This window comes from Rhodnius prolixus, unplaced genomic scaffold (assembly GCF_049639745.1).
Source record: "Rhodnius prolixus isolate KJV_2025 unplaced genomic scaffold, Rpr scaffold_15, whole genome shotgun sequence".
Classification (NCBI taxonomy): domain Eukaryota; kingdom Metazoa; phylum Arthropoda; class Insecta; order Hemiptera; family Reduviidae; genus Rhodnius; species Rhodnius prolixus.
In genome coordinates, this window is record NW_027411605.1 from 5,525,186 (window position 1) to 5,541,680 (window position 16,495).

The 16,495-nt window shown below is 34.9% G+C and overlaps 1 protein-coding gene across 2 annotated transcripts in view; it reads right to left on the reverse strand.

Moving 5' to 3' along the window:
- Positions 1-16,495, reverse strand: part of LOC141455001 (potassium voltage-gated channel protein Shaw-like) — a 281,269-nt gene that overhangs the window by 68,131 nt on the left and 196,643 nt on the right. For both annotated transcript variants that reach the window (XM_074129792.1, XM_074129791.1), the window contains exons 3-4: positions 5,257-5,472; positions 2,386-2,503 (exon numbers count right to left, since the gene is read on the reverse strand). In XM_074129792.1, the coding sequence (XP_073985893.1) occupies positions 2,386-2,503; positions 5,257-5,465 (327 nt within the window). In that variant the 5' untranslated portion in view covers positions 5,466-5,472. The remainder of the gene's footprint in view (positions 1-2,385; positions 2,504-5,256; positions 5,473-16,495) is intronic.

Here is a 16,495-nt window from a genome sequence, read left to right on the forward strand (position 1 = left end):
TTAGATTAGTGAGAGAAAGATCTAACTCGTGTTTTAATTTTTTTTTTTTTTCAATTGAGATCATCATCATCTAAGATTTAGAGTATATATACACATTGAACTGCCACCTAAAGAAGGCGCCACGGTAGTCGAGCGGTTATAAGCTAGACCCGCAAAGCTAAGATGTATTGCGATACTAGTCTATATTCCCAATGGTTAATATGAGAAATATACAGTAAAGTATGTTAGGAGGTTATAGGCTAGACCCGCAAAGCTAAGATGTATTGCGGTACTAGTCTATATTCCCAATGGTTAATATGAAAAATTTATAGTAAAATATGTTAGGCGGTTATAGGCTAGACCCGCAAAGCTAAGCTGTATTGCGGTACTAGTCTATATTCCCAATGGTTAATATGAGAAATTTACAGTAAAGTATGTTAGACGGTTATAGACTAGACCCGCAAAGCTAAGATGTATTGCGGTACTAGTCTATATTCCCAATGGTTAATATGAGAAATTTACAGTAAAGTATGTTAGACGGTTATAGACTAGACCCGCAAAGCTAAGATGTATTGCGGTACTAGTCTATATTCCCAATGGTTTATATGAGAAATTTATAGTAAAGTATGTTAGGCGGTTATAGGCTAGACCCGCAATGCTAAGATGTATTGCGATACTAGTCTATATTCCCAATGGTTTATACGAGAAATTTATAGTCAAGTATATTTGCTAGACGCCTCCGTCCACGACACCTAATTGGTAGTTGGACGTTAAGTTGGCGTTAAGACGTTGAAAAAATAGGCGATTACTTTACTTTACTTTACTTGACTATCATCTAAAGACTAAGTATCAAATTTACACTTCCGGTAGGTTTCCGTTTTTTGAGTAATGCTGACACTTCACAGTCAGAAGACATATTAGACACATTAGACATAAACAAATTCTCTTTTTTAGGCTTAGAGGGCTGCAAGGATTTGCTGACTGCAGAATTAATCCGTCAAGGCCGCGTAGGGGCAATAAGTATAAAATTGTGGGCCTATTAACTGGGCCACTGCAGGCTCAGAAAACACATGCATTGCATGGGGCCTGGCAGATGATAGCCTATGTAGGTTGTGTCAGGAAGAGAAGGAAACGGCACTGCACGTGTTGTGTCAGTGTGAGGGACTTGTCTGGGCTAAGGATGTTACTCTACGGGGGGAGGAAAAACCAAGGCCTGGTGAGCTTTACCCAGGAGGCGCTCTCCAGAATTGAGAGTCTCATTAAAAGGACGGGTCTGGAGGGCGAGCTCTAAAGTAGGTGAGCCACAATAGATCCAAAGGGGTCGCAGTGGCGTAGGCCTTAAGGGCTGCCCTATTAGAATCTTATCTTAGGCTTAGAGCAGTGATGGCGAACCTATGACCCGCGCAAGCTTTTTCACTGACCCTCAATTGCTAGGCAACCATTTGTTTGTTTACGCGGGTTGATTTAGATTTTCTAATTGTTGTGGATAATTTATATTCTATCTGTATTTGTTTTCAATCACGCATTGACACAAGAGCAATTTAAATGCTATCTATTATAACCTTTAGTTTGATCATTACATTTCTAAAACGCAAATGACGACAAATGCTTTTGTAGTATTTGAAATAAAGCAAAAGTGTTTACAAAATATCAAATAAAATGTATAATTTTACTCATATTTTGTTGGTTAAAAAAAAATCGCCAACCCAAAGCAAATAACCATATTTAGATTTTTCTTCAGATAAAACACACTTTTGTAAGGTTTTGTTCAGTTATGTTTGTAAAAAAGAGACTTCCATATCCACTTGTTTCGTCCCGTTTTACCCAGTTAAGCCAACTGAATTTTAAAGATGTTTAGTTTTGAAAATATTGAGTTTAAAATTTTTAAACTTAACTCTTATGCAAATGGGCATTAGTGACCCAAGAGCTAGTACTAAAAAAAAATGAACAAAATTTGACCCACGTCTCAAAAAGGTTCGCCATCCCTGGCTTAGAGAGACACCAAAATGGGTATTTCCGGTTATAGCACGATCGTGGTGATTTCTCTTTACAGTAAGAGGAAGTACACATTTCACGAAACCTAAAACGACGGGGGCCATCAGCCATTATTCTTTCTTCCTGTTTGTTCGAAGCTCAAGTCGTTCTGATAACTTCCTTTTGTTTAGCGCACGCAATAATTCATGCAGTTGTTCGACGATGAACCAACCATCAGATAACATCAGAGTTTTTAATTACCCAGAAATAATATCATTTCCTGCACGCGGCTTTTCACGATCTTCTGAAGTCAAAAGTAAAAAAATGGACTTTGCCACGGTGATCTCCATCAAATGGTATAAAAACGTAAATGATTAGTATTCATTTACGATAATCAGGAATGAATTTAGGGAGAGAAGATTCATTGCTCACCTGGGTGTACGTCATCCAACAGCAAGGTTCAACCTGATTTGCGTCCAATCCCCAAAATTCCAGTTCTTCTTCGAATAACGGTCCGCATACATCCGTCGGATAGTGTAACTTCCCAGTCCTGTGCACATAAGAAAAGTCATATTTAAAAGTAAGAAATATTAAGCCGAGAAAAGCTGTATTCTTTCATTCCCGATGAATATTAGGGTTACTAAGAGGAAGGCTAGCTACGAAAACCCACTTTAAGAAAATATTACAATTTAAAATAAAACCCCTTTACGTTGAGGAAACCCTGTTTTTCAGTTTTTCCTTTGTTAGCAAAGAGTAGATGTGAAAAGTGGCCGGATGTCCATTGGTTAGGGGATAAAGCACCCTGTTTCCCGTTACATACATAATTCTGTTTGGAAATTATAAATGTTAACGATTTCAATTCACTATTAGCATTTGTTAATGGTAAGCTAATGCATTCATACAGTATTAATGAGGTTTTACCGTTAAAGCAGCTGTTAATCTACTGACTACATCACCTGATGTATTATTTTAATAAATACGAAAACAAATCACCTGATTAATCATATGACTTAATTAAAAATTACGTGAGCAACATTTTTTTTTTAAAAAAAATTAATTGCATTAAAATTGTATCTGATTTTAGATTTTGGGTTTTTTTTTGCCAGAAAAATTCGATTTAGGGCAGCGTTTCCCAACCTGTGGTGCGCGAGTTGCTGGTTGGTGGTACACGAAAAATAATCAATAATGGCGGACATAAAAAATATTTTAAAAAAAATGAAATCATAAAAATATCATAGAAACGTTTTTTCCTATAATTCATAAAAATTATTTTAATTAATATTATTATAGCAGTAAAGTTGTTAATATGTACAGTAATACGGTCAGTCTGTCTCAAGACATACGAGAAAATATAATAGCACATTTAACAGCATAAAAATTGTCTTTTGAGTATTTTCCCAAAACCCGAAAACACCAATGATAATTGCATTTCAAACCTCCTTCTATAATGAAAATTTAGGAAAAAGCTACATCATTATCCAATAAAAGATAAAGAAAATTTAATAGATTATCATGTGACAGAACCTTGAATGATAACTATGTAAAAATCTGCTTAAAGGGATTGTAATATGAGTAAGCTCTATCCAAGCAACATTAAATTTAATTGGTGCTTACAGGTAGTTGAATGCTTAAAAGAAATTAATTTAGATGATTTGGGCACAATTATAATAATCCTAAAGAAGAACTTTGTAAATTAATTAATAATTTTGAAGAGAAAAATATGTGCGCAATTTTTAATTATTTAAAAAAAAAGTTTTAAGACTAAGAACTTACATTTTACAAAGTTTATAAAGTGAACTTGAACTCCTTTGTTACAGATACATTGTATATCTATACAAATAAAGATAATAATAATAAAATAACACACTCGGAATAACAAATTTCATGAAATACAAACATTTTTACGAAGTTGTACTATTCAGCATGACGTACTACCAAGTGGTACGCGAGCCAAAAAAGGTTGGGAAACGCTGATTTAAGGGAATCCTGGATCGGAAATAATGTTGTTCCCCCCTCCCCCAGGAAATGGTTTGCGTGTGAATAGAAACCCTCCAACAACTCCAGTTACATTAGACATTCTTCCAGTAATTTTCGATTATTGACCTTTCTGGGTAGGCTTCGCCTCTAAAGTGCTGTTTCAGTATAATGTACGGTCTTGTCTCTTATATATTTATAAAAAAGGGAGTAAATGTATATATTTTTTTTTTTTTTTAAATCCTTGCTGAAAGATAGATGAGAACTCACTAAATGGAGTTTTTACCATTTTAGATATTTTTCTGTACAGCTTCCATAGAGATTTTCATGTCTAAAAGATACTTTTTTTTTTTTTAAAGTTAAGGAAATTTACAAAATATTACGTAGATCTAATTACACTAAAAGAGATTGAAAAAGCTTTTAAAGCACAAAGCTACAAGAGTAAAGGGCGTTTAGTAGTTAGAAGCTTGGAAGCAACAGTATTTAGCGTGGGCGTAGTTAGGGAGAAGCTGAAGTATCCCTAAAGGGTTGAAACTGCCCTTTTGCCTTTGCGAATAACTGTGGATTGCATAAGTACCATAAATGTTTGAAAAACGGAATTAAATATCACAAGTATAAAAAAAAAGCACACTAAAAAAGCTGCTAAAGTTCGTCACGAGAACTGACAAACAAATTTTCTAACCTAAACATTTTCACAGAGAGCTTTTAATACCAGTTTTTTTTCCAGTTTAAAAGCGACAGTTACCGACAACTCCCGAAAGTAGCCGAAAGCCTCTGGTTTTGAAAGACTATCAAGTAATCAGACTAGAGCGGATAAGTGCGCAAGTGCAGGAGACTATGAAAAGCGCCTATGCTGAAATATAGGCAGATATGAAGTCTAAAAAAAAATGAGTTCAATTTTTTTAGAAAAATGTTTTAGGAAGGCTCAGCCTTAGGTCGTAAAGGCGTGCTACGTCACTGTTCGTATTACGTCAATTGAAGTCTATTTCATCAACAACCACTGGAAAAATCTTATAATACTAAATTTGTGAACTCATAATAATCGTCTCTGACGATTGAGATAGTATTGGAGGAACAAAATCCAACCATTACACAGAGAGCTTTTAATACCAGTCTTTTCCAGTTTAAAACGAGAGTTACCGACAACTCCCGAAAGTGACCGAAAGCCTCTGGTTTTGAAAGACTAGAGCGGATAAGTGCGCAAGTGCAGGAGGCCATGAAAAGCGTCAGCCTATGCTCTAAATGTAGTCTATTTTCTATTTCATCTATTATATCTATTTTCTCTAAATGTAGCCTACAATACAAAGATAAATAACCAAAAAAACTCACCTGTAATAGTTAAGGACTTGTGCAAAAACACCTGGATGTCTATCGAAGAAGTATTCATTCAATATTGGATCGTAATTGGCTAACGCCTCCGTCAACCTAGATAGCCTTGTGGCCGGGATCTTCTTCAATGTGGCTTTATAAGTCTCGTGACGTATGCCGCCCACATTGAGTACGACGCGGTTTTCCGCGTCCATGTTTATCAGGTTCATCCTTTACCTGTGGGCAAAGAGAGAAAAAGTTAAAAAAAAAAAAAGGTTAAATTACAATTACAAAGCAAATTTTTGTCCCAAGACTGTCTTAAAACTTCTAAACTTTGGGAATATTTTATTCCAGAATATTTGATCCCAAATTTAATTTGAGAATCCTAATAAATCCTCCTCGAATTATATACTTCCTTTTAGGCCAACAAAATGGGAAATTTCAAAACTTCTGTTAAAGTTGAAAATACGAGTAATTACTTTAACAATCCTAAATTCTTTTTTGTCTTTAAATACGTAATTCAAGGATTACTACAGCTAAATATTCATTCTGTTTTATATTTTATTTTAAATAATGGCGGCCAGTAATAGAGGAGTGGCCTATCATGTCTGTTCTAGCCTTTTGATTGGCCAGTTCAAACGCCCACTTTTCTCAACTTCATCCTTCCATTGTTATTGGTTAATTGATTTTTCCACCGTAGATATTTAATAAAGATTCAAATTAAGCAATAAAAATTTTTTTACCACAATAACAAAAAGTAAAGTAAAGTAATTGCCTATTTTTTCAGGCGGGGCTCAACGTCCAACTACCATTTACTAGGTGTCGTGGACGGAGGCGACTAGCAAACGAACTTTACTACGAGTATTTCCCATTTAACCATTAAATAAAATCCAAGGCCTAGACCGGGAATCGAACCCAGTACCACAATGCACATTAGCTTTGCAGGTCTATTTTTATCACAATAATTATAAACTTTTAAGTAATTTTCTAGCTTTGTTCATACTCTGCTATTTATTATCAGAGTCAAGAAAAAATTAAGGAAGAATCTGGTTGTTCTTTCAAGAACAACAGTAGACAAATCATCAAAAAGGGTCAGAAAACTCAAGATCATCAACATCATCTTCACACAAATCTATTAATTAACACTGAAACTACAGTCAACAGTATTTTCATCTTAGTATGGATTTTTGTCTGGGGGTGTGACGAAAATTTGAAGGCCAAATATCTCACAACTCTAAAAAACATTTAACTGAGAAGAATTTTTCACAGTTTTTCCTACTTAGTACACTCATTTGCCTTCATCAAGTTCTTCTATAAACTTTGTTTTTTTCTAGCGAAATTTTTTGATTAAATTGCTTGTCTCTAGAGTGCTATTTTGGTGTAACGTACGAGAGGGGGATGGTAATCACCTCAAATTCATACAATTTCCGGTTAAAAACTCAAGACGTAAAATGTTGACTAGAAGTGAGAAGAGGAAGCAACCGTCTTAAGGTAAAGTCTTTTAGAGGAAATTCCTTGAAATTACCATATTTGGGATCCAAGAACCCAGGGTTGAACTCAAGCTCACCACCCTCTCACTAGGAACTACAAGAACTCTTGGAAGTACTCTGAATAATTGTTTAAATATGTTTATATTCAAAACTGGGTAGTTTATGTTTAAGTTAGAATAAGATAGAAGCCATCTTATTCAGTTGAGGTTTAAACTGAATTTCCTTCACCGAGAGCTGGCGTTAGACGCTTTGCACAAAGCATACAGAAACTTTAAATGGTAAAATTTAAATAAGAAATTTAACTTCCCCCCTTCTATCTCTTACCATTGGGTACTGAATTCTCGGATAGCCTTAGTATGGATGGTAATCTTATAAAATTCACAAAAGCCTTTTGAATGCATTGCATATATTCACAGAATTTGCAAATTTTTGGTGTGTAAAGAGGGAAGAAAGAGGGAAATTGTAGATGGGAAAGTTAAATGAAAAGATTGGTAACCCTGATAAAGGAGAAGGAGAGATGATATGGCTCTCTCACTCACTCACTCAGTCCCTCTTTTGCCCCATTTTCCTTGAACTGGAATTTCTAAACACGAATTTAATGCTCCCATAATATTATACAGATGGTAGATCTGTACACAGTACTGCAGTAGTACCTTACACAAGGAAAAAGTAGTATATCGTTAAGAAATTTCGGAAAATAAGATTTACATTATTTCAATGCTTCTCCTAAGGATTCACTAGGAATAGTACCAAATATTGGAGGAAGTATCCATTATAAGGAGCACGAATCCTTCAGGAGCATACACCAAATAGCTTCAAGATATACCCTCTTCTTATAGCAAAACCCTATCGTTTCTCTCAGCAGAATTTTTCACAGTTATTAATAAGGTAAAATAAAAAAAAAAACAGGGTATTTTGATTTCCCAGATAAAAGGGAAAACTCTAGTAGAGTTTTCTACCACATGGGGAACTCTAAAAGTAAGGAATGAAGGAAACGGGTGGTCTCAGAACCACAAGTAAAGTGAAGAGGAAATGGATATGTTATGTCCGGTAGAAGTGATGTAATGGCAAGGCTATATACTCGTATAATATCCTTGTGAACAGCGTTCGTGTTAGTAAATAAACTGAACCTAGTTCTATATATATATAAGTGTAGAACGTTAGGTAGTCTGCAGTACTCTTACATCAGCTAAGTGGCAGAAAGTGCGAACTAAAAAGCAAAGTGTGATTGATTGTTGGGTAGCCCCAGTGAGTTCCTGAAACCCCAGACAGGACACTGTAACACCAAAAAAAGAGCAACATAGCCCAGCCATAATGCTACCCCCAACTGTGTTATTTCATACAATTTTTTCACTACAGTTACCAAATACACTCCCCAAACTACATAGCTAAAAATGTATCTCCAGATTACTAGAAAATTCTCACTAGGCGATATAACAGATTTATGCACATAACCCCCATGTTCCCAATCGCCTGAAGAGAGTTAAATTAAAAACAATATCCCCAATCCCATAACCACAATAATGTTCCCCAAAATCATCATAAAGAGAACAATCAACACAAAAACCTTAGTTTCATAACAACTAGGTCTACAAATGTATAAAATATGAACCTTCTAGCTTGCTTAGAAGAAGAGATATAGTGAGTTGAAATTTAACCAAACTAAAAGTGCCCTAAACTTTAAACCATTATATCTCGTATTCTACTGTTCAAAATTTGACGAAATTCTACACCATTGTAGATAACAACTGCTCTACAAATGTATAAAATATGAACGCCCTAGCTTGTTTAGAAGAAGAGATATAGTGAGTTGAAATTTAACCAAACTAAAAGTACCCTAAACTTTAAACCATTATATCTCGTTTTCTACTGTTCAAAATTTGACGAAATTCTACACAATTGTAGATAACAACTAGTTCTACAAATGTATAAAATATGAACGCTCTAGCTTGTTTAGAAGAAGAGATATAGAGAGGTAAAATTTAACCAAACTAAAAGTGCCCTAAACTTTAAACCATTATATCTCGCTTTCTACTCCTCAAAATTTAACGGAATTCTACACAATTTAAGATAACAACTAGCTCTACAAATGCATAAAATATGAACCTTCTAGCTTGCTTAGAAGAAGAGATATCTTAAATTGAAATTATACCAAACTTAAAGATCACCAAACTTTAAACCATTATATCTTGCTTTCTACTAGTCAAAATTTAACGATATTCTACACAATTGTAGATAACAACTAGCACTACAAATGTATAAAATATGAACGTTCTAGCTTGTTTAGAAGAAGAGATATCGTAGGTTGAAGTTTTACCAAATTTAAAGATCACCAAACTATAAACCATTATATCTCGCTTTCTACTGGTCAAAATTTAACGATATTCTACACAATTGTAGATAACAACTAGCTCTACAAATGTATAAAATATGAACGTTCTAGCTTGTTTAGAAGAAGAGATATCGTAGGTTGAAATTTTACCAAACTTAAAGATCACCAAACTATAAACCATTATATCTCGCTTTCTATTCTTCAAAATTTGACGAAATTCTACACAATTGTAGTTAACAACTAGTTCTACAAATGTATAAAATATGAACGCCCTAGCTTGTTTAGAAGAAGAGATATAGTGAGGGAAAATTAAACCAAACTAAAAGTGCCCTAAACTTTAAACCATTATATCTCGCTTTCTACTCCTCAAAATTTAACGAAATTCTACACAATTGTAGATAACATTTGGCTCTAGAAATGTATACAATATGAACGTTTTAGCTTGTTTTGAAGAAGAGATATAGTGAGGTAAAATTTAACCAAACTTAAACTGCCCTAAACTTTAAACTATTATATCTCGCTTTCTACTGTTCAAAATTTAACGAAATTCTACACAATTGTAGATAACAACTAGCTCTACAAATGTATACAATATGAACGTTTTAGCTTGTTTAGATGAAGAGATATAGTGAGGTAAAATTTAACCAATCTAAAAGTGTCCTAAACTTTAAACCATTACATCTCGCTTTCTACTCTTCGAAATTTAACGAAATTCTACACAATTGTAGATATTACATACAAAATATTATAATATTATAGATATACAAAACTGTGAGATATCGTATGTTGGATTTTTAATATCTGGCTTTTTATGATTCTGAACTTAATTAACTTTAATTCGGTGATAAGTATTTAATAACTTAAGCGATGAAATATCATCATTTCAGATTAAAAAAAAAAATGATATAATCTTATATGGGCGGCCATTTCTTTTTATAATATTTTTTTCTTGTTTCCTTTTTTTTCTAGGCATTACAGCCCATGGAGGGCCTCAGCCTCCTCAATTATAGTAGTTTTTCTACCACGGTTATATTAATGGAGTATACGTCACACAGTGTCCAAGGGGATGATGAACAGTGGCGACGTTGTGACAATTCTGGATTCCCCTAACGAAGCATTATATGGAGACCACCAACATATGGGAATATAATCTTTCCCTGTCATACAAAGAAATACTTGGCGTGGATGCTGCCGGAGGAGTATATCACACAGGTTTGGATGAGAAATATATAGAATGTAGTTTCTTTGTCTCTCTCTTAGATCTGTGTGGGAAGTGATGATACAGCAGTAGTGCGCATGTGGGGCAACTAGGACACAGGAGAGATAGGTGCCTCAAGGGATCCCAAAACCTTTGCCCCAATTTACTATTTCGCCTTCCCCTCCCCCTTATAACCTGATGGAAGGTTATCTTGGCTTTGTCAACGTCGGGCTCGCTGTTCCGGTCGGAATGTACTACAATCTACGATGTTTTCTTATCATAATTTATTTACTTTTAAAACTGAACTTTTACTATTTTCTTGTTTAAGGGAAGTTACAATGACCATTCTTTCCGGTGATTGGAAAAATGCATTGTAATAAAAATGCAACTAAAATGCATCACGATTCTGCTCCTTTCTGTGCATAGTTATTGTTTTATTGTTAAGGGCTTAAAACTCCTTAATACACGTGGGTTTTGAACTGGGGTTCTCCCAATCCAACCTTCATAACCTACCTCTCAAAATTTGCTTTTATATGAATTTTCTCTTACAGGTTAAAAGAGTAAGTACAAATTTTCACTAAACTACAAATTTAAAAGATATATGATTTAATCAGAAGCTATTTGTTTCAAATTGTAATTACTCTGATTGCTTGCAGCAAATAAAGAAGCAGATATTGTGTCGATCATGCCAGAATAAAGAACTATGTACATCCCAGTTTCTAATCACGTAGTCGACTGGGCAGGGCAGCTAAGTTTTGGCAGGATGGTCAAAGGGGTTGTGAGGGGATAAGTAATAAGGAAATTCCTGGAGATATATAACTGCCGAAATGGTCCCAATTTAAGTGAAATATATTTTAGTTCTTTTCCAATAAATTTATGCAATTCATATTACTTATTTTCTTATTTTATTTTTGGTAAAAAAAAAAAAAATAAGAAATCTAAACGGGAAAATCGATTACCGATTTGTCGACTACCAAATTAGGTGTCGTGAACGCTGGCGACTAGCAAACATACTTTACTGTAAATTTCTCATATTAACCATTGGGAATATAGACTAATACCGCAATACATCTTAGTATTGCGGGTCTAGCCTATAACCGCCTAACATACTTTACTGTAAATTTCTCATATTAACCATTGGGAATATAGACTAGTACTGCAATACATCTTAGCTTTGCGGGTCTAGTCCATAACCGCCTAACATACTTTACTATAAATTTCCCATATTAACCATTGGGAATATAGACTAATACCGCAATACATCTTAGTATTGCGGGTCTAGCCTATAACCGCCTAACATACTTTACTGTAAATTTCTCATATTAACCATTGGGAATATAGACTAGTACTGCAATACATCTTAGCTTTGCGGGTCTAGCCTATAACCCCCTAACATACTTTACTATAAATTTCTCATATTAACCATTGGGAATATAGACTAGCACCGCAATACATCTTAGCTTTGCGGGTCTAGCCTATAACCGCCTATCTATTACTGTAGATTATTTATAATGAAAGATTTGTCTTATAATTTGGTTGTAATGATTTTGTATTGCCATTTTGGATTTTATCTCTTATTTGACACTTTGTGCTCTATATTTCTATTTTTCCTCTTTTTATCTATTTACTTCCTTTCCTGTATCCTCAAACCGAAATTACCTTTGTCCGTTCTTCCTCACTGTATTCTTTAATATCATCATTCTATGTTCTGTTTGTATATTCTGTTATTTTATTTATGTTTAACCTACAATAATTATAATATTTTGTTCAACAAGTAACTTATCAATAAATAATGAATTAATTAATTAATGTAGATTCTGAGAAAATTTATTACATTCATAAAAGAAACTGTCGAGACCAGAAATAGTGGACAGAAATTGGCAACCAAATAAACCACTTCCTCTTCCGTCCAACAGTTTTCTGGCTGCTCCAGCCAGTAAACAACTCTAGACCGTACACTGGCAACTAATTTCTTATCCTAGAAACCAATATACTGCCGCATTTTATCCCAGAGGAACACCTTTACTACAGCTAAATGAAGTCCTACAGATACAATATCAGAGGGGAGGCTGCCTTTCCTCACAGATCTGGACCAAAATTTATGTGACAAGAAGCGATTGCGTGGGCGTGATAATGTGTGGAAGGAGCCCACAGAGTACGGAGAGATTAATATATGGAGAACACACAGCATGTTGTAGACATGAGCACATCGTGCAGTGATTGATGGGAAGTAAAACTACGGCCTCTCTTAATTAAGCAACTGGCGGCTGAAGATGAACGCATCTTCTTCCTGTGTTAGGGATGCTAGGCAGCCGGATACTTAGAAAGCGGAAGCAGAAAACTAGATCGGATGTGATCTTTCCTTCGTTTTTCCTGAGAAATTTTCTTCGGATCCATGAATTTCCCACAATCCTAATACCTACAGTAAAAAGGAAATACGACATTAAAATCGCAAAATACATTTTAAATTCAATTAATCGTATTTTATCACCACGTAGTGGAAGTTGAATTTTAATAGATTTTATTTTATTTTTAAAATCAAGTTAACCTCAACATTTTATTGGTTACCCACCAAAACCCAGTCCTGATTGGCCAGAACAAATGTTGTGGGTATGTGATTTGAAATTCCACACAGCCTCTACCAACATGGCAAATCAATATCTAGCCAATTGAATCAATCCTGGATGAATTTATTAACCGCTTCCTGCACCCAATGGGGTGAATGGGGAGAAAACAAAAAAAAAGTCGCGTCACAAAGCCCTCGGTGCCATTAATTTATTTAAAAGGTCATCTTGAGGTATTAGTTTTTTTTGGCGCAGCCCTAATGGCGGCTATAATTTCATTAGTATGACTGTCCTCATAATCACAATTCTGTTAAACATCTATGAATATTATATTAAATAGTAAATAGCTACTTAATTAAAGAAAGGTTTAAAAATAAAGTTTAAGTTTTATATTTAATATATTTTTATTTCCTCTTTAGCGACAGGAAGTCGAGTGAGGGAGTCAAATTTTCAATATCGTCTTTTGCACCGGAAATTAATTTAATAAGATCCATTGTTCCTGTACAAGGGATTTTAATAAAGTCTCTTGAGCTACAAATTAAATCATAATTCAATTAAAAATAAATAATTCCTGGTAATAAAATTCATAAAAATCTACATGAAGATTTTCTTATAGTTCATTAATTGTGCTTAATTTACTATCAATAAGCAGCCTGATGATGGCTAATAAGACGATCTAAATTGGAAAGTACGTGGCTATTAAATAACGAGGCTGTTGCTGCTACAGAAGAACTATGCATGCGCCAAATCTACGACCGACAGCTGTGCAGCGTAAAGCCTTCTCTTTCGATTGCAGCGTCTTACGTGTTTGTCAGAGAAATCAGTCTGACCGGAACCGTCGTTTGTGTAAGAGGTGTTAGTTTCGTTTTGCCCGAAAAACAAGATACTACACATGTAGTAGAGCAACGAATTGTCGTGAAATTTCACATCAAAACTTGATAAAACCGCTACTGAAACTTATCTTTTATTAAAAGAAGTTTATGGCGATGAATTATTAATCACGTGCGGCGAATTTTTGAGTGGTTCAAGCGTTTCCAAGATGGCCGAGAAGAGGTCGGAGATGATGACCGCCCGGATCGCCCACTTCCACGTCCAAAACGGATGAAAATATCGATTATAATTAATCAACATTACTTACCGTGAGGTGTTTGTTCAACTCCGTGAAAGAGTAAGGAAAAAAACGACCGGATTAGTGGAAGAACAAGTCATGGGTTCTCTCCATCAAGACAACGCGCCGGCTCACACTGCATTGTGTCTGTCAAGACAACGTTTCTAGCCAAGTACAACATCCCAGTTTTTGGCCAATCCGCCTTATTCGCCTGACCTGGCCCCATGTGACTTTAGATCTGTTCCCCAAAGTCAAAGTCTGCATTAAAAGGAACAAGATTTCAGTCCGTTGAAGCTGTGCAAGAAAAAGTGGCATGCGTCATGCAGGAGCTCACAGAAAAAGACTTCCAGCACGGTTTCTGAACAATGGTAAATTCGCATGGAGCGTTGTAGGGATAGGGGAGGGGTGTATATTGAAGGTGATAATAACTAAATATGTATAAATTTAAAATAAAATGTTTTATAGCAATAGTCTCGTTATTTAATAGCCACACCTCGTAAGTCCATCAAAGTCCGTTTTACGATTGGTATTCTTCTCTCACTATAAACCAACTTTAAATTCACCTTACATTGGCTGGAATTTTGTGCGCACAACCATCATTCAGAACGGTTTCATCAGATCACTTTATTGGGCTCAAAGAAAAGAACCTCAGTTTACGTATTTCCCCGGGTCTCAATTTACGAAAAATCACACCTACGAGTAAGAGTAAATGAAATTATTATAGCCAGATTAAGGGGTGGCGAAGTTAACCCTAGGGAGCATTAAGCGGCGGGTCCTCCATGAAAATGTAGATAAGAAGTTTTGTCTCTCAAACAGGAGGGGATAGTTAGATGGAACTGGCCCCTTTTTGCGGCAGACCCTGCCCACAGAAGGGGGCCTGTGCAAGAGATATTCTTTATTTACTCTTCCCTTATCTCTTTCTAAAACGACTACAGAGGAGCCCGTCCCATTAGGTCACTCAAGAAAGGGTTGGGGGGCCTCACCCGAAAGGGTTTAATGTTCGCTTTATTTCGCAATATCCGCTATCCAACTGCTGTCTTGTACAGCCTTAAAAAAAAAATAAATAAATAAATTCCGGTGTGAAGCCTCCCATGACTTCCTCTTACCGCCATTTTTACTGGAAATAAATTACCTTGAAACTCACAATTCGTACTAAAAGTAGTTTCGCATTATACTGCAAACTCTAAAAGTATTACTGTTCATTATTTTTGGTGGCTGATTCATAGTTTCAATAGGATGAAAAAATAACTGCCATTTCAGTTGAGTAAAATTTATTTTGCCGAGCTTTCGACCTAGGGACTAGGTCATCTTCAGGGCTAGTTTACAAAGTAATACTTCTAAAGTAAAAAGTAAAGTAAAATTAAAAAAGTAAAAGTATTACTTTGTAAACTAGCCCTGAAGATGACCTAGTCCCTAGGTCGAAAGCCCGGCAAAATAAATTTTACTCAACTGAAATGGCATTTATTTTTTCATTCTAAAAGTATTGTTTCCGGAAAAACTAATTGTGACTATTGAAGGAAAACAGAACCACTAACTTCGTCCAGAAAATGCCTTTAATCGATTTTTCCCCAAGGAAAATGTTTGAAATTGTTGAACTACTCTTGCGCAACACGTACAATAATTTTAAAAGAAAAATCGTAGGAAAAGCGTCTTTTTTTTGAGAAAATTTAATAACAGGAAATAGGAAAAACATTCAACAAAATTGGTGTGCTTTTAGGTTAAGAGATCGCTAGAAAACTGTTCATGTACAAACGGAAGTAACTAACCGGAATAAACAGTAATTTTTGCGTATTTTGTTTGTTTTTGTTCATACACGTGCACAAACACGTGCCCCATTTTTTCTAAAATCACTATTTTCCAACTGAAGGGACTTCGAAACTTAATTAGTTGACCCGCCCCGCCCTATTTCGTACGCTCATTAGGTTAATTATAGGTAAACACACTTCAGTTTATCCATATGATGTCAATTATTGGGCTATAATAGAGCTATGTGACGGTTCAAGTAAGGAAAATGTGGCATGAGTTTTTCACATCCCAGTTTTGCAAAAATACTATTTTTCTTTGAAAATATTTATATTCTGAGGAAAATTAGTTTTTTTTCTTGTTTCAACAAAAGAAAAAAGAAAAGAGAAGCATTTTCCTTTGAATTCACTCAAAAAATGTAAATAATTAAAAATGAATTTCCACAGCAAGCAAATAGTGTTTCAAAGGAAAAACATCAGCATTGGAAATTTCTGTTCATCTTTAAAGGAAAATAGAGTTTCCCACATTTTTCCTAGTGATTAATTAAAATTTAAAAGAAATGGGAGATGGTAAAAATGATGTAAAAAAAAGAAGTTTTTTTCAACTACTAATATTTAGCCTGATCAAATTAATTTGTTTTATTAACCAACTAGGACTTGGCGTTCCAGTCCACTGGAGACTCCAGACGCCATAAACTGATATCCTGGCAAAAAAAAAACCTCTTCTTCTTCGAGCGCTCTCCTTCCACGCGGCTATAAAGTGCAAAAAAAAAAAAAACTAGCCCAGAAACGAGCAAGAAAGGATTTAAAAGGGGCTTAAATGAAG